Source organism: Bos indicus, chromosome X (genome assembly GCF_029378745.1).
Source record: "Bos indicus isolate NIAB-ARS_2022 breed Sahiwal x Tharparkar chromosome X, NIAB-ARS_B.indTharparkar_mat_pri_1.0, whole genome shotgun sequence".
NCBI classification, from domain to species: Eukaryota; Metazoa; Chordata; class Mammalia; order Artiodactyla; family Bovidae; genus Bos; species Bos indicus.
Window position 1 is genome coordinate 2,575,833 of NC_091789.1, and position 16,550 is coordinate 2,592,382.

Consider the following 16,550-nt stretch of genomic DNA (forward strand, 5'->3'; position numbering starts at 1 on the left):
TACACACGAAAAATGAAGCAGCCAGATCTCCTTTCCCGGATGCGGCTGCACCAGCAACAGCAGCTGCGGGCGGAGCCCGAGCGGTTGCCACTTCCCCCCTCTTCCCTCGTGACCCCGGGCCCCCCTCCCGCGCTCCCTCCCCCTCCGCACACCCTTCCCCGCCAGACACACCCTCCTCCTCCCGCAGCTCGCGCGCGGAGCTCCGGCTCTCTAGGGGAGGGAGCGGCCGCTGCTGTGGGGCAGGACTGCGAGCGAGCGAAGGAGGGCGGGGCCGCGGGGGGCGGGAGGAGGAGCCGCGGGAGCCGCGCCGCCGCCGAGCTGCGATGTGGCCGGCCAGCCGGCGTGTAAACACGGGGAGCAGCCGCGGCCGCCCCGGCCCCGGGCACTGAGCACGCCCGCCGAGACCTGCCCGCCGCTGCCATGGCCGAAGTGCGCAAATTCACCAAGCGGCTCAGCAAGCCTGGCACGGCGGCCGAGCTCCGGCAGAGCGTGTCGGAGGCCGTGCGGAGCTCGGTGGTGCTGGTGAGTGACCGAGGGGTCCCGGGGGACACGCTCCAGGCGAGGACGATCGGGCGGCTTCCCGCGCGCGCGCCGGGCCGGGACGGACGGCTCAGCCCGTGGCCGCCCGGTGCGCTCCGCGCTTTTTGCTCCGCTTCAGTAAGTTTTTTGCCGCGGCCACCCATCGCTGGGGGTCCGAGTCCCAGGTGCCCGCTGACAGCGCCGCGGCTGCCCGGCTGCCCCGCACGGCGGAGGAAGCGTGCGCCTGGCTGGACGCCGACGGGCCATCGGGGGCTCGGAACCGGGCCCCGGGAGGGGAGCGTGAGCTGGAGAGCGGACCCTGCTCCCCGAGACCCGCACAAAGAGCCTGAGACCCCGGCGCGGCGAGATCCTGATTCCCTCCTGGCCGCACCTGAGGCAGCCTAGGCGGAAGGATGCGATGAGCGTTTTGCACACACACGCACGCGCGCGCACGCACACACACACACACAGACACTCACACCGTGTACACAAAAAAAGAACCCCACCCAAAAAGCCCCGGGCGCCCAAGCTCGGGCGGGCGGTGAGAACGGAGGAAGCGCAGCGACTTCCTCCTGCTACTGGGGAGAGGGTGGTGATGGGTGTAGAAGGGGCGCTGCTGGCGCTGGCGCCCAGAAGGGAGCGGATTGGAGACAACGGGGTCCCGGGGCGAGTGGGCGCGGGCTCGGCAGCCGCAGGGCCAGGGTGTCCCCTGGGACCCGGGAGCGCTCCAGAGGCGAGGAGATGGGCCCATGGGGTTTTAGGAGAAGATGGTGTGCGCTAGTCTGGGGATGGAGGACCTGGGCTCAGAGCCCCACCGCTCAGGGCTGGGGGATGGGGATTGGAAAGCGAGCTGACCCCTTGGGAACCCTTCCGTTGTACCCTCGGGTTGTCAGACTCGGGAGCTCAGCGGACGGGTACTAACGGGCCTCTTCTGTTTTCAAGCCGCTTGTTGCCAATTTCCTGGACCAGCGATCAAAACCTAAATAAGCAATCAGACTGGTTAATTACTGTTTGTTTTGTTGCTTTGGTTGGTTGGTTGGTTGGTCGTTTTCATCTCTCTCTGGTACCTCTACCTTACAGCAAGTTATCTGCTGTGTTTAAATTTCACCATTTAAGAGTGAGCTGTTTTTGTTAAAACAACTTATCATCTCAAGGGAACTTCACAGCCTTTCCATGTAATTTTTCTGTTGATCTTGTAGTATCTGATAAAACCAACATAAAAGGGAGGCCAAAAAAAAAAAAAAGGAGGCCAGGGACCTGATCCCAACTGTGGAGAAAGTTGACATTAGTGGGAGTTTCTGGAGGAGGATCAAAGGCAAAATATGTACCTTTGAGATAAAGATCTGATCCCTAATAGCTACAACTGTGCAAAGCCAAGTGACTTTAAAGAAATCTCTCTATCCTGGCTGGAACCTTGAAAGTTTAATCCTGCTGTTTAGCAGAGCTAAAAACCCAGACCTTTAATGTTGTTTTAATGGACTTGGCTGATTGTGTGTCTCACTGATTGTAGAATGAGGTCCTGTTGGGGTCAGATTGGAACCTCGATTGTCAGCACAGCCCCTTAAGATTGGAAAACAAGCTGTGTGTAGGGAATTTATACCAGGGCTCTTATCTCGGGTGATTGTTAACAAGTGATTCAATCTCCCTAGCACAGGAAACCCTTTTCTAAATTCAGGAAGAAAGAAAAATCTTACTTAAGCAGGGGTAGCTGGCTCTCTACCACACCCTGTGAAGTGGACAGATGGTCTCAAGAGAATAAATGGGCCTCAGCAAACCTCCACTGGGATTTGACCAGCATTTGACCTGCCACCCTCAGCAGCGTAAAGTTAACATTAGCATTCTTGCCCAGGTTTTCGGGTTTGAAAAATAATTTGGGGTAACATAGGTACCTTCCTAACCACTGACTCTTTGGCAAAGCTCAGAAAGCTGTTAGTGGGAGGAGACTCCAATCTAGCTTACTTGGGAACCAAGGCTACAGACTTTAACAGGCAAGGCACAGGAATATTTATTTACTACTTTGGTATGTAGTCCACACTGAAATTTTGGGAGGTGGGGAGAACTGATTCGAGGAATCTAAATCTATATCTGTTGAGTCCTTACTGTGTGCAAGACACAATCCTAGATGCCTTAAAATGATGAGTGAATGTGGATTACTTTATTTTCATTTGTTTCATTAGTTCCAGCCTGGATTGGGTGTACATATGTGTTTATCAGGAGGATGCCCAGATTATATACATACGTCAATTATAGATTATTCATAGCACATTAGTGAATGCTGTTTTAAAGTGGTTCAGTCAATTAAGAAATGAGGAAACAATCATAAAGGAGTATACTCTCCTAAATGGCTCTTTTTCTTGGCCCCTGTTTTCCTGACACCAAGAGCTCATTAAGTAAAGCCACGCGTGACTGGAGAGTGAGTAGACCATGCACGTTGCAGCTGCCGACATAACGTCTGATTCTTTTCTGATTTAAGACCCAAAATGTTTATTTGTGACAGCTGAGGTGGGATTTATACTTGCTGCTGTAAACCCACGACACTCAAGTTAGGGCTTCAACATGGAGTCACATTCATTAGATTCCAATATGGAGTCATTCCTGCTGTAGATCAAGCTTTCTTGTGGTGTATCTTTTACTAGAAGTTGGAAAACCCACCAAGCTGAACAAATATACAGAATTTCCTGTTTAGGTGGTTTGTTTAAAAAAAAAACCAGTTATACCCTGTTTGGCATATTGCTAACACCATTCAGTTTTGCTCACTGTTTGAAAAATTCAGAAGGCCTGGGCTATATATAGCATGTAGTTGTGTATTCAGACCTTCATCCAGTTATCAGTACTTCCTCGACTCTATTAACTAAATAATGAAGCAGAGAAAGAAAGACCATTTTGTGGCTGCATTTTCCTGTAAGTTTGGCATTTTTATGAAGGATACTTTTAACTCAAGCAAAGGGATAATTACAGAATTAACCACTGGCAGAGGTTTCTCAAGAAAGACTTGGGGAGGAATATTATAACCTGAGAGTGTATGTGATTAACTGAGAAGTGTTTACATATATACACACATTTTAGAATGCAGAGTTTTAGTGCTGTTTTTGTTAGAATTCAGGATGGAGCTGTTTGTGCCTATGAGGGGACAAAGCCATTTGATAAACCTTTTGTATTCTGGCTGCCCTTGGGAGGAGTCCCTGTGTCAGCCTGGGAAAGTCGCCTAGTAGGTGTTTCAAAACTGTTTGCTTGCTGCTGCTGAATATACCCTCAATTCCTTGTGCGCCAAAGGATCAGGAAAGAGTTGCTAGATATTACGGGTTGTAGCCCCTTGAGGCAAGGCAATGCATGCATGGTCCCCAGGCTGGCCCCATTGCACACAAGGCCAGTAGAGAAAAGCTCTCCACACAGACACACACACACACACTCACTCACTCACCCCTGTAACACACACACACACACCCAGAAGTGTTCCTTAGGTTCGCACTTAGGGAAGGCCTGAAAATGAATCAGCTCCCCTGCTCCCTCTTCCCAAGGGAATTTGTGGAATATACTTAATTGAGTACAAAATAATAAAGCCAGTTGCAATGGGTTTTGATCGCCTGCAATGCAGGAGACCTGGGTTCGATCCCTGGGTCGGGAAGACCCCCTGGAGAAGGAAATGGCAGTTCACGCTAGTATTCTTACCTGGAAAATCCCATGGACAGAGAAGTGTAGCCCTATAGCAGGTCACAAAGAGTTGGACACGACTGAGCGACTAACATACACACACACACACACACACACACACACACACACACACACACATGCACACTCCAGTTCAAAGACTTAGTTGGGCTCTCAATGAAATAGTCTTCGCTGCTCCTTGGCTTTTCCAGGTTTGGAAAAGGAAGGATCTGTCTGCAAGCCCAGTGCAGAGGTTACTTAGAAGCACCAAATAGTAGAATTTGTTTCTTAAGCTGAATGTGTTAAACAAATTTATCATACAAACTTTTAAATAATTATTTCACTTATCCATATTTTAAGAACATTTCTTGACATCAGTAATATAAGTCTACATAATCATGTTTAACGACTGCCAAAAATTACACTGTGGGTGGATTATAGCTAATCATCCTTTATTGTTTGATACCTTGAGAAGCTATAATTTTGTGGCATTCTGAACACAAGCTCTCCCGGACAGTAGCTACTGGCCATCTGTGGCTATTTACATTTACATTTAAATTAATTCAAAAATTAAAATTAATTAAAAATCAGCTCCTAAACTGCACTTGCCACAGTTCAGGTGCTCAATAGCCACATGTGTCTAGTAATTGGCAAGTAGGACAGCACAGAGAGCAAATTTCCATCACTGCTTAAAGTTATTTTAGACAGTGCAGGTATAAACATGGATTGGAATGAACATCTTTGAGCAGGTACTTTCAAACTTGCTAGATTGACCATCTAGGATAAATTTGTAGCACCAGAATTGTTTGCTCCAACATTAGATACGTATTTAGCATTAAAAGTTCCCCTTAAACCTGATGTTAAATTGCGCTGCAGAATGTTATTACCATTTACTGTTTCGTCACCAGAATGTGTGCGTGTTCCTCTCCCCACCCCGCATCCAGCACTGGCAATTAATATTTTTTAACCTTTGCAATCTGATAGGTGATCAAGGGCATAACACTCTTCTAATTTGCATTCCTTTCATTAGTCTTGAAGTGGAACAAGTTTGCATGTGTGATTAGCTATTTGTATTTCTTCTTTTGAGGATTCGAGTGAACCTTCTTACAGACTTATTTCCTGGTTTGTAATCCTCGCACTAACGGTCTCTAGCCCTAAGATTCTGTTTCGATAAGTCTGGGGTGGGGCCAGGCATCTGTATTTTTAAAAACAACCCAAGGTGATTTTGATGTGCACAGTGCACAGAAACACAGATCTAGGCCACTTGCCTACTCAAGGCAGGAATGTCCCCTGTACCACCCCTGACAAACGGGGACTAGCTTCTTAGCCACTCTCCGCCTATGAGAGGGCTGGGTAAAAATGTTGTGCTGAAATGTGTTTTCTTTAAGTTCCACTGCTAGGCTAGGCCCAGCTCTGCTGTTTGGAGCCACACAGAATGTTTGCTTCCTCTTTCACATGACAACCCTTCAAATATTTGGAGACTGCCACCATGGCATTTTAAAATTCTCTCTTCCCAAAGCCAAACAGCCTTCATTTTGTTCCTTCCTCACATGATTTGGTTTCAAGATGCTTTACCATCACATTTGTCTTGTTTGGGCTCCTTTCCAAGGTTTCAGTGTCCTCCTTAAAATATGGAAGGCAGAGCCCAGGTTCAAGAGTCAGACCTGGGCTTGAATCTGCCCTCTGTCACCAGCTTGCATTGTGAACTGAGGCAAGTAACCAGATCTTGTTGTCCTCATCTGTGAAATGGGGGTAGATAGTTGTCCTAACCTTGTGGAGTTCTCGTGGGGTCAAAGAAGGTAATATTTGGAAAGTGTCTGATGTATAAGTGATTCATAAAGGTAAGTCCCTGACTTCTTGACTCATATCCAAAATGCATATGAAATACTGTTACTAGATTTCTCTATAAAAAAAACTGTATTCTGGAAGGGTCTAATACAGATTACAGTAAAGAAGGGAGCAGTATTTCATACCCATTTTGGATATGAGCCAAGAAGTCAGGGACTTGGCAGCAGATACACTGTAAACAATATGGAGGATGGGACCGGGTGCTGGGTGCCTGGAGGCCAGGTAACTAGTTAAAATGTAGCTCTATGGCTCTGAAGAGGGACAACAAAGGCATAACTGAGGCAGTGACAATGGAGATAAGGCAAAAGAGAAGTGATAAAATCAACAGGATTTAGTGATGTCTTGAAGGGGGCATAGGAGTGGGGAAAGGAAGAAGTGGGAGGGAGAGAAAGTGGGATGGGGAGAGGTGGAGTCAAGATGGCTGAAGTTTGTCCACCCGGGTGATCTGCAGGATCAGCGTGTTCCATGAGAGGGGAAGGGAGAGAGTGTGTAGTGTTGTGTTTTGGCAAAAGACTGGGGTTGTTGAGGGCCAAAAGAGTGTCCCAGATGGGATTAGGAAGGGGAGGAAGAGCCAGGGTTGAGCAGCTGGTGAGGTGAGATTGTAGGAGAGATTAGCTGATTGAAGAAGTTTGCACCTTTGGGGGTGATTAGGGAAGTGGGAGGCCGGGCAGCAATAGCGGCCTCTCCAGACTTCATGGGAAGTTAGGTCACCCTCGAACAGCCTCCTCTCCAAGGGCTCAGCCTCACTAGCCTCTTTCCCCCAAAGAGGCTGGAGGTTTCCTGCCGTGGAGGGAGTGTCAGGCCCGGAAGGGAGATGAGATGTATGCAAATGACTGAAATAGAGAAGATGGTGGTGTGGCTTCTCTCTTCAGCTAGTTACATCATTTCTGCCCAGGGCCCTGTGACGATCCTTTTTGTGATCCTTAAGGGTTTTTCAAGAGTTTGATCCTTCTGGGCTCAACAGTGTTAGTGTTAAATGAGCCTCTGCTAATTAAGTGTTCCTCTTGGCATTGCCCACATTTACTGAACTACAGAGGCCTTTTTTTAAAAAAACGTAAGAATGGAGAAAGTAAACGGCAGTTGTCTGACACTCATCTTGCCATTCCTTGACTTGACCTCTGTGAGCTGCCGAAGTCCTTGATATCTTCCTAGACCCCCAGCGCTCCACCCTGGGAGCCCCTGTTGCTCCTTTGTTGGAATTCCATTCAGAGGTGTCTTCACCTCTCTGCTTTTGCTTTCTTCTGACACATAAAATCATAAGTATGTTGAAAAGTTGTTAGTTTTTTGTGTGTGTGCCATTTTCTTTTTTCTTTCTTTCTGAAACACAGAAGGGAAGGCCAGAAACCACAGACGGGAGAAAGCGCGAGAGCGGTTTCCCCTTTTCTGTAAATCCTAACGGTCATTTGATGATACATCTCTGTTTGGGATTTATATCTCTTGGTTTCCTTCAGCTTTTGTCAGACTGCAGCGGGGTTCATGGTAACGTTAGCATGTCACTTATATCAGCTCAGAGCCAGATGCCTTTCCAACTCTTGCAGGGCCGCACCCTGCAGGCTCCCAGAGCAGTAACTGGGGCAAAGGGACAGTTTCATTCAGCTCCGTTGCCTGTGACTCGTGTTTAGTAGGGCAGAGTAGGCTCTGAAAGCTTACGGCCTGGGTTCAAAGTCCAGCTTAGTGGCTTATTAGCTGGGTGATCTTGGGCCAGTTTTTTAACCTTCTGGGCCTCGAGAACCCTCTTGTGGGTTTGTTGAAAGGCTTCAGCGAGTTGCATGTGAAGCACCGGGGGCCAGGGCTTGGCACATGGAGGGCACTGAATGACTGTTGGCCTGCATTATTTTTCCTGGGCTTGATGGTGTGCAGGAGGTCTTTTGTGTATGTGTGACAAGTCAACAGACAATAGTAAATGGGTAGAAGGGAAGCAGGTACCCTTGCCTTAAAAAAAAATGTATTCATTTCTTTTTTTTTTAATTTTATTTTATTTTTAAACTTTACAATATTGTATTAGTTTTGCCAAATATCGAAATGAATCCGCCACAGGTATACCCGCGTTCCCCATCCTGAACCCTCCTCCCTCCTCCCTCCCCACACTCTCCCTCTGGGTCGTCCCAGTGCACCAGCCCCAAGCATCCAGTACCGTGCGTCGAACCTGGATTGGCGACTCGTTTCATACATGATATTATACATGTTTCAATGCTATTCTCCCAAATCTCCCCACCCTCTCCCTCTCCCACAGACTCCATAAGACTGATCTATACATTGGTGTCTCTTTTGCAGTCTTGTACACAGGGTTATTGTTATCATCCTTCTAAATTCCATATATATGCGTTAGTATACTGTATTGGTGTTTTTCTTTCTGGCTTACTTCACTCTGTATAATAGGTTCCAGTTTCATCCATCTCATTAGAACTGATTCAAATGTATTCTTTATAATGGCTGAGTAATACTCCATTGTGTATATGTACCACAGCTTTCTTATCCATTCATCTGCTGATGGGCATCTAGGTTGCTTCCATGTCCTGGCTATTATAAACAGTGCTGTGATGAACATTGGGGTACACGTGTCTCTTTCCCTTCTGGTTTCCTCAGTGTGTATGCCCAGCAGTGGGATTGCTGGATCATAAGGCAGGTCTATTTCCAGTTTTTTAAGGAATCTCCACACTGTTCTCCATAGTGGCTGTACTAGTTTGCATTCCCACCAACAGTGTAAGAGGGTTCCCTTTTCTCCACACCCTCTCCAGCATTTATTACTTGTAGACTTTTGGATCGCAGCCATTCTGACTGGCGTGAAATGGTACCTCATAGTGGTTTTGATTTGCATTTCTCTGATAATGAGTGATGTTGAGCATCTTTTCATGTGTTTGTTAGCCATCTGTATGTCTTCTTTGGAGAAATGCCTATTTAGTTCTTTGGCCCATTTTTTGATTGGGTCATTTATTTTTCTGGAGTTGAGCTGTAGGAGTGGCTTGTATATTTTTGAGATTAGTTGTTTGTCAGTTGCTTCATTTGCTATTATTTTCTCCCATTCTGAAGGCTGCCTTTTCACCTTGCTAATAGTTTCCTTTGATGTGCAGAAGCTTTTAAGTTTAATTAGGTCCCATTTGTTTATTTTTGCTTTTATTTCCAATATTCTGGCAGGTGGGTCATAGAGGATCCTGCTGTGATGTATGTCGGAGAGTGTTTTGCCTATGTTCTCCTCTAGGAGTTTTATAGTTTCTGGTCTTACGTTTAGATCTTTAATCCATTTTGAGTTTATTTTTGTGTAAGGTGTTAGAAAGTGTTCTAGTTTCATTCTTTTACAAGTGGTTGACCAGATTTCCCAGCACCACTTGTTAAAGAGATTGTCTTTAATCCATTGTATATTCTTGCCTCCTTTGTCAAAGATAAGGTGTCCATAGGTGTGTGGATTTGTCTCTGGGCTTTCTATTTTGTTCCATTGATCTATATTTCTGTCTTTGTGCCAGTACCATACTGTCTTGATAACTGTGGCTTTGTAATAGAGCCTGAAGTCAGGTAGGTTGATTCCTCCAGTTCCATTCTTCTTTCTCAAGATAGATTTGGCTATTCGAGGTTTTTTGTATTTCCATACAAATTGTGAAATTATTTGTTCTAGCTCTGTGAAGAATACCATTGGTAGCTTGATAGGGATTGCATTGAATCTATAAATTGCTTTGGGTAGTATACTCATTTTCACTATATTGATTCTTCCAATCCATGAACATGGTATATTTCTCCATCTATTAGTGTCCTCTTTGATTTCTTTGACCAGTGTTTTATAGTTTTCTATATATAGGTCTTTAGTTTCTTTAGGTAGATATATTCCTAAGTATTTTATTCTTTCTGTTGCAATGGTGAATGGAATTGTTTCCTTAATTTCTCTTTCAATTTTCTCATTATTAGTGTATAGGAATGCAAGGGATTTTTGTGTGTTGATTTTATATCCTGCAACTTTACTATAATCATTGATTAGTTCTAGTAATTTTCTGGTGGAGTCTTTAGGGTTTTCTATGTAAAGGATCATGTCATCTGCAAACAGTGAGAGTTTTACTTCTTCTTTTCCAATTTGGATTCCTTTTATTTCTTTTTCTGCTCTGATTGCTGTGGCCAAAACTTCCAAAACTATGTTGAATACTAATGGTGAAAGTGGGCACCCTTGTCTTGTTCCTGACTTTAGAGGAAATGCTTTCAATTTTTCACCATTGAGGATAGTGTTTGCTGTGGGTTTGTCATATATAGCTTTTATTATGTTGAGGTATGTTCCTTCTATTCCTGCTTTCTGGAGAGTTCTTATCATAAATGGATGTTGAATTTTGTCAAAGGCTTTCTCTGCATCTATTGAGATAATCATATGGTTTTTGTTTTTCAATTTGTTAATGTGGTGTATAACATTGATTGATTTGCAGATATTGAAGAATCCTTGCATCCCTGGATTTGGCTATGCTGGGTCTTCATCGCGTCGTGCGCTTTTCTCTAGTTGCAGCAAATGGGGGCTACTGTCTGGTTGTGGTACTCAGGCTTCTCTTTGTGGTGGCTTATCTTGTGGAGCATGAGCTCCAGACACACAGGCTTCAGTGGTTGTGGCACTTGGGCTTAGTTGCTCCATGGCATGGGGGATCTTCCCAGACCAGGGATCAAACCCCTACCTCCTGCACTGGCAGGTGGATTTGCAGGTGGATTCCCACTGAGCCACCAGGGAAGCCCTGTTGTTGTTCAGTTACTCAGTCATATCTGACTCTTTGAGATCCTATGAACTGCAGTACACCAGGCTTCCCTGTCCATCACCAACTCCTGGAGCTTACTCAAACGCATGTCCATTGAGTTGGTGATGCCATCCAACCATCTCATTCTCTGTTGCCCGCTTCTCCTCCAGCCTTCATTCTTTCCCAGCATCAGAGTCTTTTCCATGAGTCTTTTTCCATCAGGGTCTTTTTCCATGAGTCGTCAGGGTCTTTTTCCTTCGCATTAGGTGGTCAAAGTATTGGAGCTTTAACTTTGGCATCAGTCCTTCCAATGAATATACAGGGTTGATTTCCTTTAGGATTGACTGGTTTGATCTCTTTGCAGTCCAAGGGACTGTCAAGAATCTTCTCCAGCACCATAGTTTGAAAGCATCAATTCTTTGGTGCTCAGCCTTCTTTATCATCCAACTCTCACATCCATACATGACTCCTGGAAAAACCATTGCTTTGACTATACAGACTTTTCTCAGTAAGGTGATGTCTCTGCTTTTTAATATGTTGTCTAGGTTTGTCATAGCTTGAAGGTTAGGAATCCGTACTCTTGCTTTTTTATTTCCTTGCTCCAGGTAATGCCCCAGAGGGTGAGCTACATACATGGCTGAGCTAAGAATCATTCCCTCTTGGCAGAATAAGCTGGCTGCCCATGAGGTCCTGGGGAACCGCCATTCTCAGGTGGACGGGGTCATATCAGAGAGCCCAGTGGATGTGAGGTAGGAACAAAACAAAAACTCTGGGTTTTTGGCAGTTCCTGCTTTCAGACTAGCCAGATGAATGAGTGGGAAGGCTAGTTGTCTAGTGGGGAAGAACATCCCATCCCATGTCCGGGGAAGGTTCTCTGGTCTGGGGAACTTATGACTGGCTCTTTATCATGGTTCCTGCAAAAGCGTGGCTAGAAGAGCACTGGGCTCTGTATGGAAGACTAGAACTTCAACAACCCTTCCTTTCCCTCTCAAAACTTTATTAATCTTCATTTCATGCATTCATCCTTACTTCAAAAATAATCAAATGAATATTGACATTCAAATGCCTTTTTAAAGATGTATTGTGGAAACATGTAATTTTAGTGGGCACGTTTCAAGCTTAAAGGTCTCCTAAGAAATTAATTCTTGCCTGGAGAATCCCAGGGACAGGGGAGTCTGGTGGGCTGCTGTCTATGGGGTCACACAGAGTCGGACACCACCGAAGCGACTTAGCAGTAGCAGCAAGAAATTAATGTCCTTTTCTACCCAGTTATCTTGGTTTTGCAGTAGCAGGGTCAGTTCTATTAGGAATGGTGTGGAGAGGTTTCCATTGTGGTTGATACGGTAGAAAACATGCCAATTGTTCCAGGGATGTGAGGTTTACCTATTGTCTATGCAGAGCCTCACACAATCACGCCAAAATTTGCTATTAATGATTTCCTGCCATTCTTTGCCACTTTATTTTTATTGCCCATTGAGTTTATTGTTGACAGGAAGTTATATTTTGGCCTTTCTCAACAGCTTATGTCAGATTGTGTTATGTTTCAAGCTGCAGAGAAATGTTTGAAGGTACTCTGATACTTCAGTTTTTCCCTCCTGTTGCTTTCCCTAGTGGCTTAAAGATTGGACTGGGTGAGATTTAACTAAGAAGTCAAGTGTTCTTCTAAGCCTCTGAGACCAGAACATCTTTATTTGAAGTGCTTCGGTGAAGTGGGTCAGGAGGCTGGGGAATGCCTTTGTACGAAATGGTGGTTGGACAATGAAAAGCCCTTGTATTTTTATAGCCCTGATCTTAGGAAGAGTTTTAAAAAACTGCAGCTATGTCTCTGACCTCCCTCACATGTTCTTCCAGGTCACTATGAAATGCATACTGCATTGCCGTCACCTCTCTCCCATCAGAAGGGAACAGAGGCATGGTTTCAAGTGAGGCAGGCTGTAGGCAACCCATGTTTGCTAAATGACAGAACAGGTAATGAACTCCAGGTGTTTCAATTTCTTTGGCCTCATCAGGTAAAGAAGCACTAGCTCCCGGGCCAGATTCCACAATAGATTGGGTGGAGGAATCTCTTTTAGTGTGGTTTGGGTGATGATCTCCTCCTATTGGGAAACAGTGTTTATTTCTGAACAAGCTTAGGTCTCTTTTATGGGAAAGTAGAAGGTGAGGACAGAAGGAAAAAAAGAGGGGTGATGTTGTTATTGAGCAATGCAGGCAAGATCAGTATAGATTTTTCCTTGCCAAAGTCAGCCAAAGGATTTTGAGAACTGTTTGCCGTTGGCCGTTCTTCCTTTCTTTGCTGTTTGAATAATGATATGGGGGAAAAAATATCTCCAGGACACTGGTTCAGCTGAGGTACATGGGATCATTTTCAGGGAACTGTTTTTTATGTTTTTTTTTTTTTTTTTTCCCAAGCAGGTTAGTGCTGTCCAAAAATAACAACATATATATTTCTCTCCATGCCTTTTATATGAGCAGTTTAGTTTTCCCACTTGTCAAACTGCCAGATTTACGCCTTACAGGACCTGTTGTCAATGTTCATGGCATGAGTAGAAGAATGTTGTTGGCAAAACCAGTTTATTTTCATAGGTTAACAAGTTCTCAAGGCTTCGGTCCATTAAATGATTTCCTAGAGACCTGAAGGAGGGCATACCACCTTCTAAGTTGCCTAACTTCCCACCCAGAAAGAACTGAAATCCAGGAGGGCTCTCCATCAACTGTTGCAAACACTGAACCAAACAGTAATTGGAAAGCTCATAGGCGCCACAGCTCTCTTCTGCCAGCAGAGTGTTTAGCTCATGCTCTAGTGCTTGTGCCGCAAAGAAGGTACTCCCTGCTAACCTGACCCTGGGGGAGAATCACTCCTCCACTGCTGGTGAGCCACGTGACTGCTTACAGAGGAGTTCTGCCTCTGTCTTCCCCTTCCAAACAAAATGAAATGGTCTGGCTGAATTCTCACTGGGGAAGTCAGAGGAGAATTCTGCAGGGCTTTCTCACTTCAGTTCTGTGATTGATGCCCAGCTCCCTCGCCCTGCTACCTCAGTGTGGAGTGGGAGCTACTCGGATGTCCACTGCCAGCCTGGCATCACCCCAGGTGCAGAGCCCGAAGCAGGGGACATTGGAAAACTCGTTGTATTCAAAGCTTGGGGGCTGGGCCTTAAGTCATCTAGGCTGTTGGTTCTGCCCTGTCAAATCCACTGCTGGTCCCTGGGTTTGATCTTCTTTCTTGTCCCCAGGGGTTGCTGTCCCTGTGTCCTGGGCTTGACCCCGTATCTAACCCTCTGTCTTGGTTTGCCAGTCAAGTGCCCAGTTCCTCTAGGAGGGTTCTCATCTTGTTGCTGATCCTGAGGAGGACTGCCCTACCCTCACAGTGACTGCACAATAGCTTGAGCTTAGCAGGAGGTCTGCTTAGAGAACTCAGAAGAGGCAGAATACTTCCATGAGGAGTTCTAGCGGTGGCCCTGCTGAGATGTGCACCAGACGCATGGTCTGTTAATTTCCTCTGGCCACTAGAAACATTGCCACAAACTTAGTGTCTAAAGCAGCACTGCTGCTACTGCTACTGCTAAGTCGCTTCAGTTGTGTCCGACTCTGTGCGACTCCATAGACGGCAGCCCACTAGGCTCCCCCGTCCCTGGGATTCTCCAGGCAAGAACACTGGAGTGGGTTGCCATTTCCTTCTCCAGTGCATGAAAGTGAAAAGTGAAAGTGAAGTCACTCAGTTGTGTCCGACTCTTAGCGACCCCATGGACTGCAGCCTACCAGGCTCCTCTGTCCATGGGATTTTCCAGGCAAGAGTACTGGAGTGGGATGCCATTGCCTTCTCCGCTAAAGCAGCACAGGTTTATTAAACTCACTGTCCTGGAGGTTGGAAGTCTGAAACAGGTTTCACTGGGCTAATGCCAAGGTATCTGTAAGTCCTCACTTCCTCCCAGAGGCTCTAGGCGGGGAGCTCTTACGGTGCCTTTTCCAGTTTCTGGAGGCTGCCTACATTCCTTGACTCATGGCCCCTTCCTCTGTCTTCATGCCAGCAATGTCTGGTCAGGTCTTTCTCACATCGTGTCATAGTGACACTGCTTCTGTCATCACGTCTCCTTCACTGATTCTCACTCTCCTGCCTTCCTCCCTCCCTCACTTAGAAAGACTCATGATTACATTGGTCCCACCAGGATAACTAGTGAGGGTAATCTTCTCACCTCAGAGTCCTTAATTTAATCACATCTGCAGAATCCCTTTGCCGTGTAATATAACATAGTCACAAGTTCCAGTAAATAGGAAGGGGGCATCTGCCTAGTGCTCAGGCATTGCTGGAAGTTGAGGAATGGTGATCTTATGGTGGATGAGGAACACCATAGGGTCTGGAGGAGGGTCTGATAGACTGGCACACTGTGAACCAGGTGCAGAAATCTTCACAGAATTAGAATGAGAAAGCACAATCCCTTTTGAGAATTTTGGCCGGAAGAAAGCAATATAGGTTTGCAGTCTGCAATTTCAGTTTGGATGTTTTCTTAAATTCTTCATAATTAAAAAAAAAATTTTCCCACACAAAAGTCTCTCAGTCTGGAGTTCTTGTAAGTGGGCACTGCTTTCAGACTTGAGGTGTTTCAAGATACAAGCTGGCCAGACACTTAGCAGGCATTTGGCCAGTTCAGGCCTATGGAATTTTCCACCCTCAGCTAAAGTGTAAAGAGGTAAGGGTGTGTGTGTGTGTGTGTGTGTGTTTAAAAGAGAAAAGGATGGTTTCAAATCACAGAGAATAACTGTTTCACTGACAAGCCCAAGACACCTGTCATTTGTCCTGTGGAGATGCACTTCACTCATCCTGATGGTCAAGTTAGACTGGCCATGGCCCTCCTGCATATTCAAGGTAATTGATGGACTCTTTCCCAAAAATGGGTTTCTAAAACACATGATTAGAGAAGCAGAGGGAAGGACTGGAAAATCTCTCTGATTCCTTCTGGCTTCATGATGGTTTCAGTTGAGAGAGAAATTGAAACTTCCTCTCTCATTCACCAAGTCCAGTCACTGCCATCTTAGACACACCACAAAAGCTTCCTGGCTGATCACATTTTCATCAGCCCTCCGAACACTGGCTATAACAATATCCATGATGAGCTGATGGCAGAGAGCCCGACTGCCCTGAAGAAGCACTCTATCATCGATGTGGATTGCATTTTCTATTTTTACATCAGTTCTAATTGGTCATGGCTATATTTCTCTGAGGGCTGGCCTATCTTTTTCCAGGCCCTTGAATAACTGGTTGAAATGTACTAAAAAAAATTATGTAAATCTGGGGGTTGGCAAGATTTTGATTAAAAATCTTATAGACAAAATATACATTAACCATCTTCCCTTTCTCTTGTTCCATTTTTCCTTTCCTTTCTGCTTAACAGGAAAACTGTTCCAATTCTCCTTATAAGCCATCTCCATAAAAAAATTCAGATGTTTTCAGTGGAATTATCATAAAAATTTTTTCCTAATGTATTTATATACTGCTTATCTCTAGAATGTGAAAGGGTATTAACTGTAATCCTATTTAAATCTTTAGAAATGGATGTTCATTTTCATGTTACAGGCTCTTGCCCTTCAACCTGGCTTGTTTTATTGCAGTTAATTTCACATTATTTTACTGACTTACTCCTTTCTAGTTTGGGTTTTTTTTTTTTCTTTTTTAGTAGCCCTCATCTGAATTATGGCTTATGGGCAGTAGGCATTAGATCAATGAGCTTCGTGACAGAGTTGATGCCTCAGGACTCTGGAACATCTGGGAGTGTGGTATATACCAGAAGCAACAACAGAGCAAATGTGTTGTTTGTGAGTGAGTGAAAGAAGAGAGAGAAAGAG

General features: G+C 45.4%; 1 protein-coding gene across 5 annotated transcripts in view; it reads left to right on the plus strand.

Moving 5' to 3' along the window:
• Positions 1-292: 292 nt before the first annotated feature.
• DOCK11 (dedicator of cytokinesis 11) overlaps positions 293-16,550 on the plus strand; it is a 215,719-nt gene continuing 199,461 nt past the window's right edge. Inside the window, exon 1 of one of the 5 annotated variants that reach the window (XM_070784594.1) lies at positions 293-522. In XM_070784594.1, coding sequence (XP_070640695.1) covers positions 421-522 — 102 coding nt within the window. In that variant the 5' untranslated portion in view covers positions 293-420. The remainder of the gene's footprint in view (positions 523-16,550) is intronic. The other 4 variants (XM_070784592.1, XM_070784593.1, XM_070784590.1 and 1 more) reach the window with 4 other exon arrangements.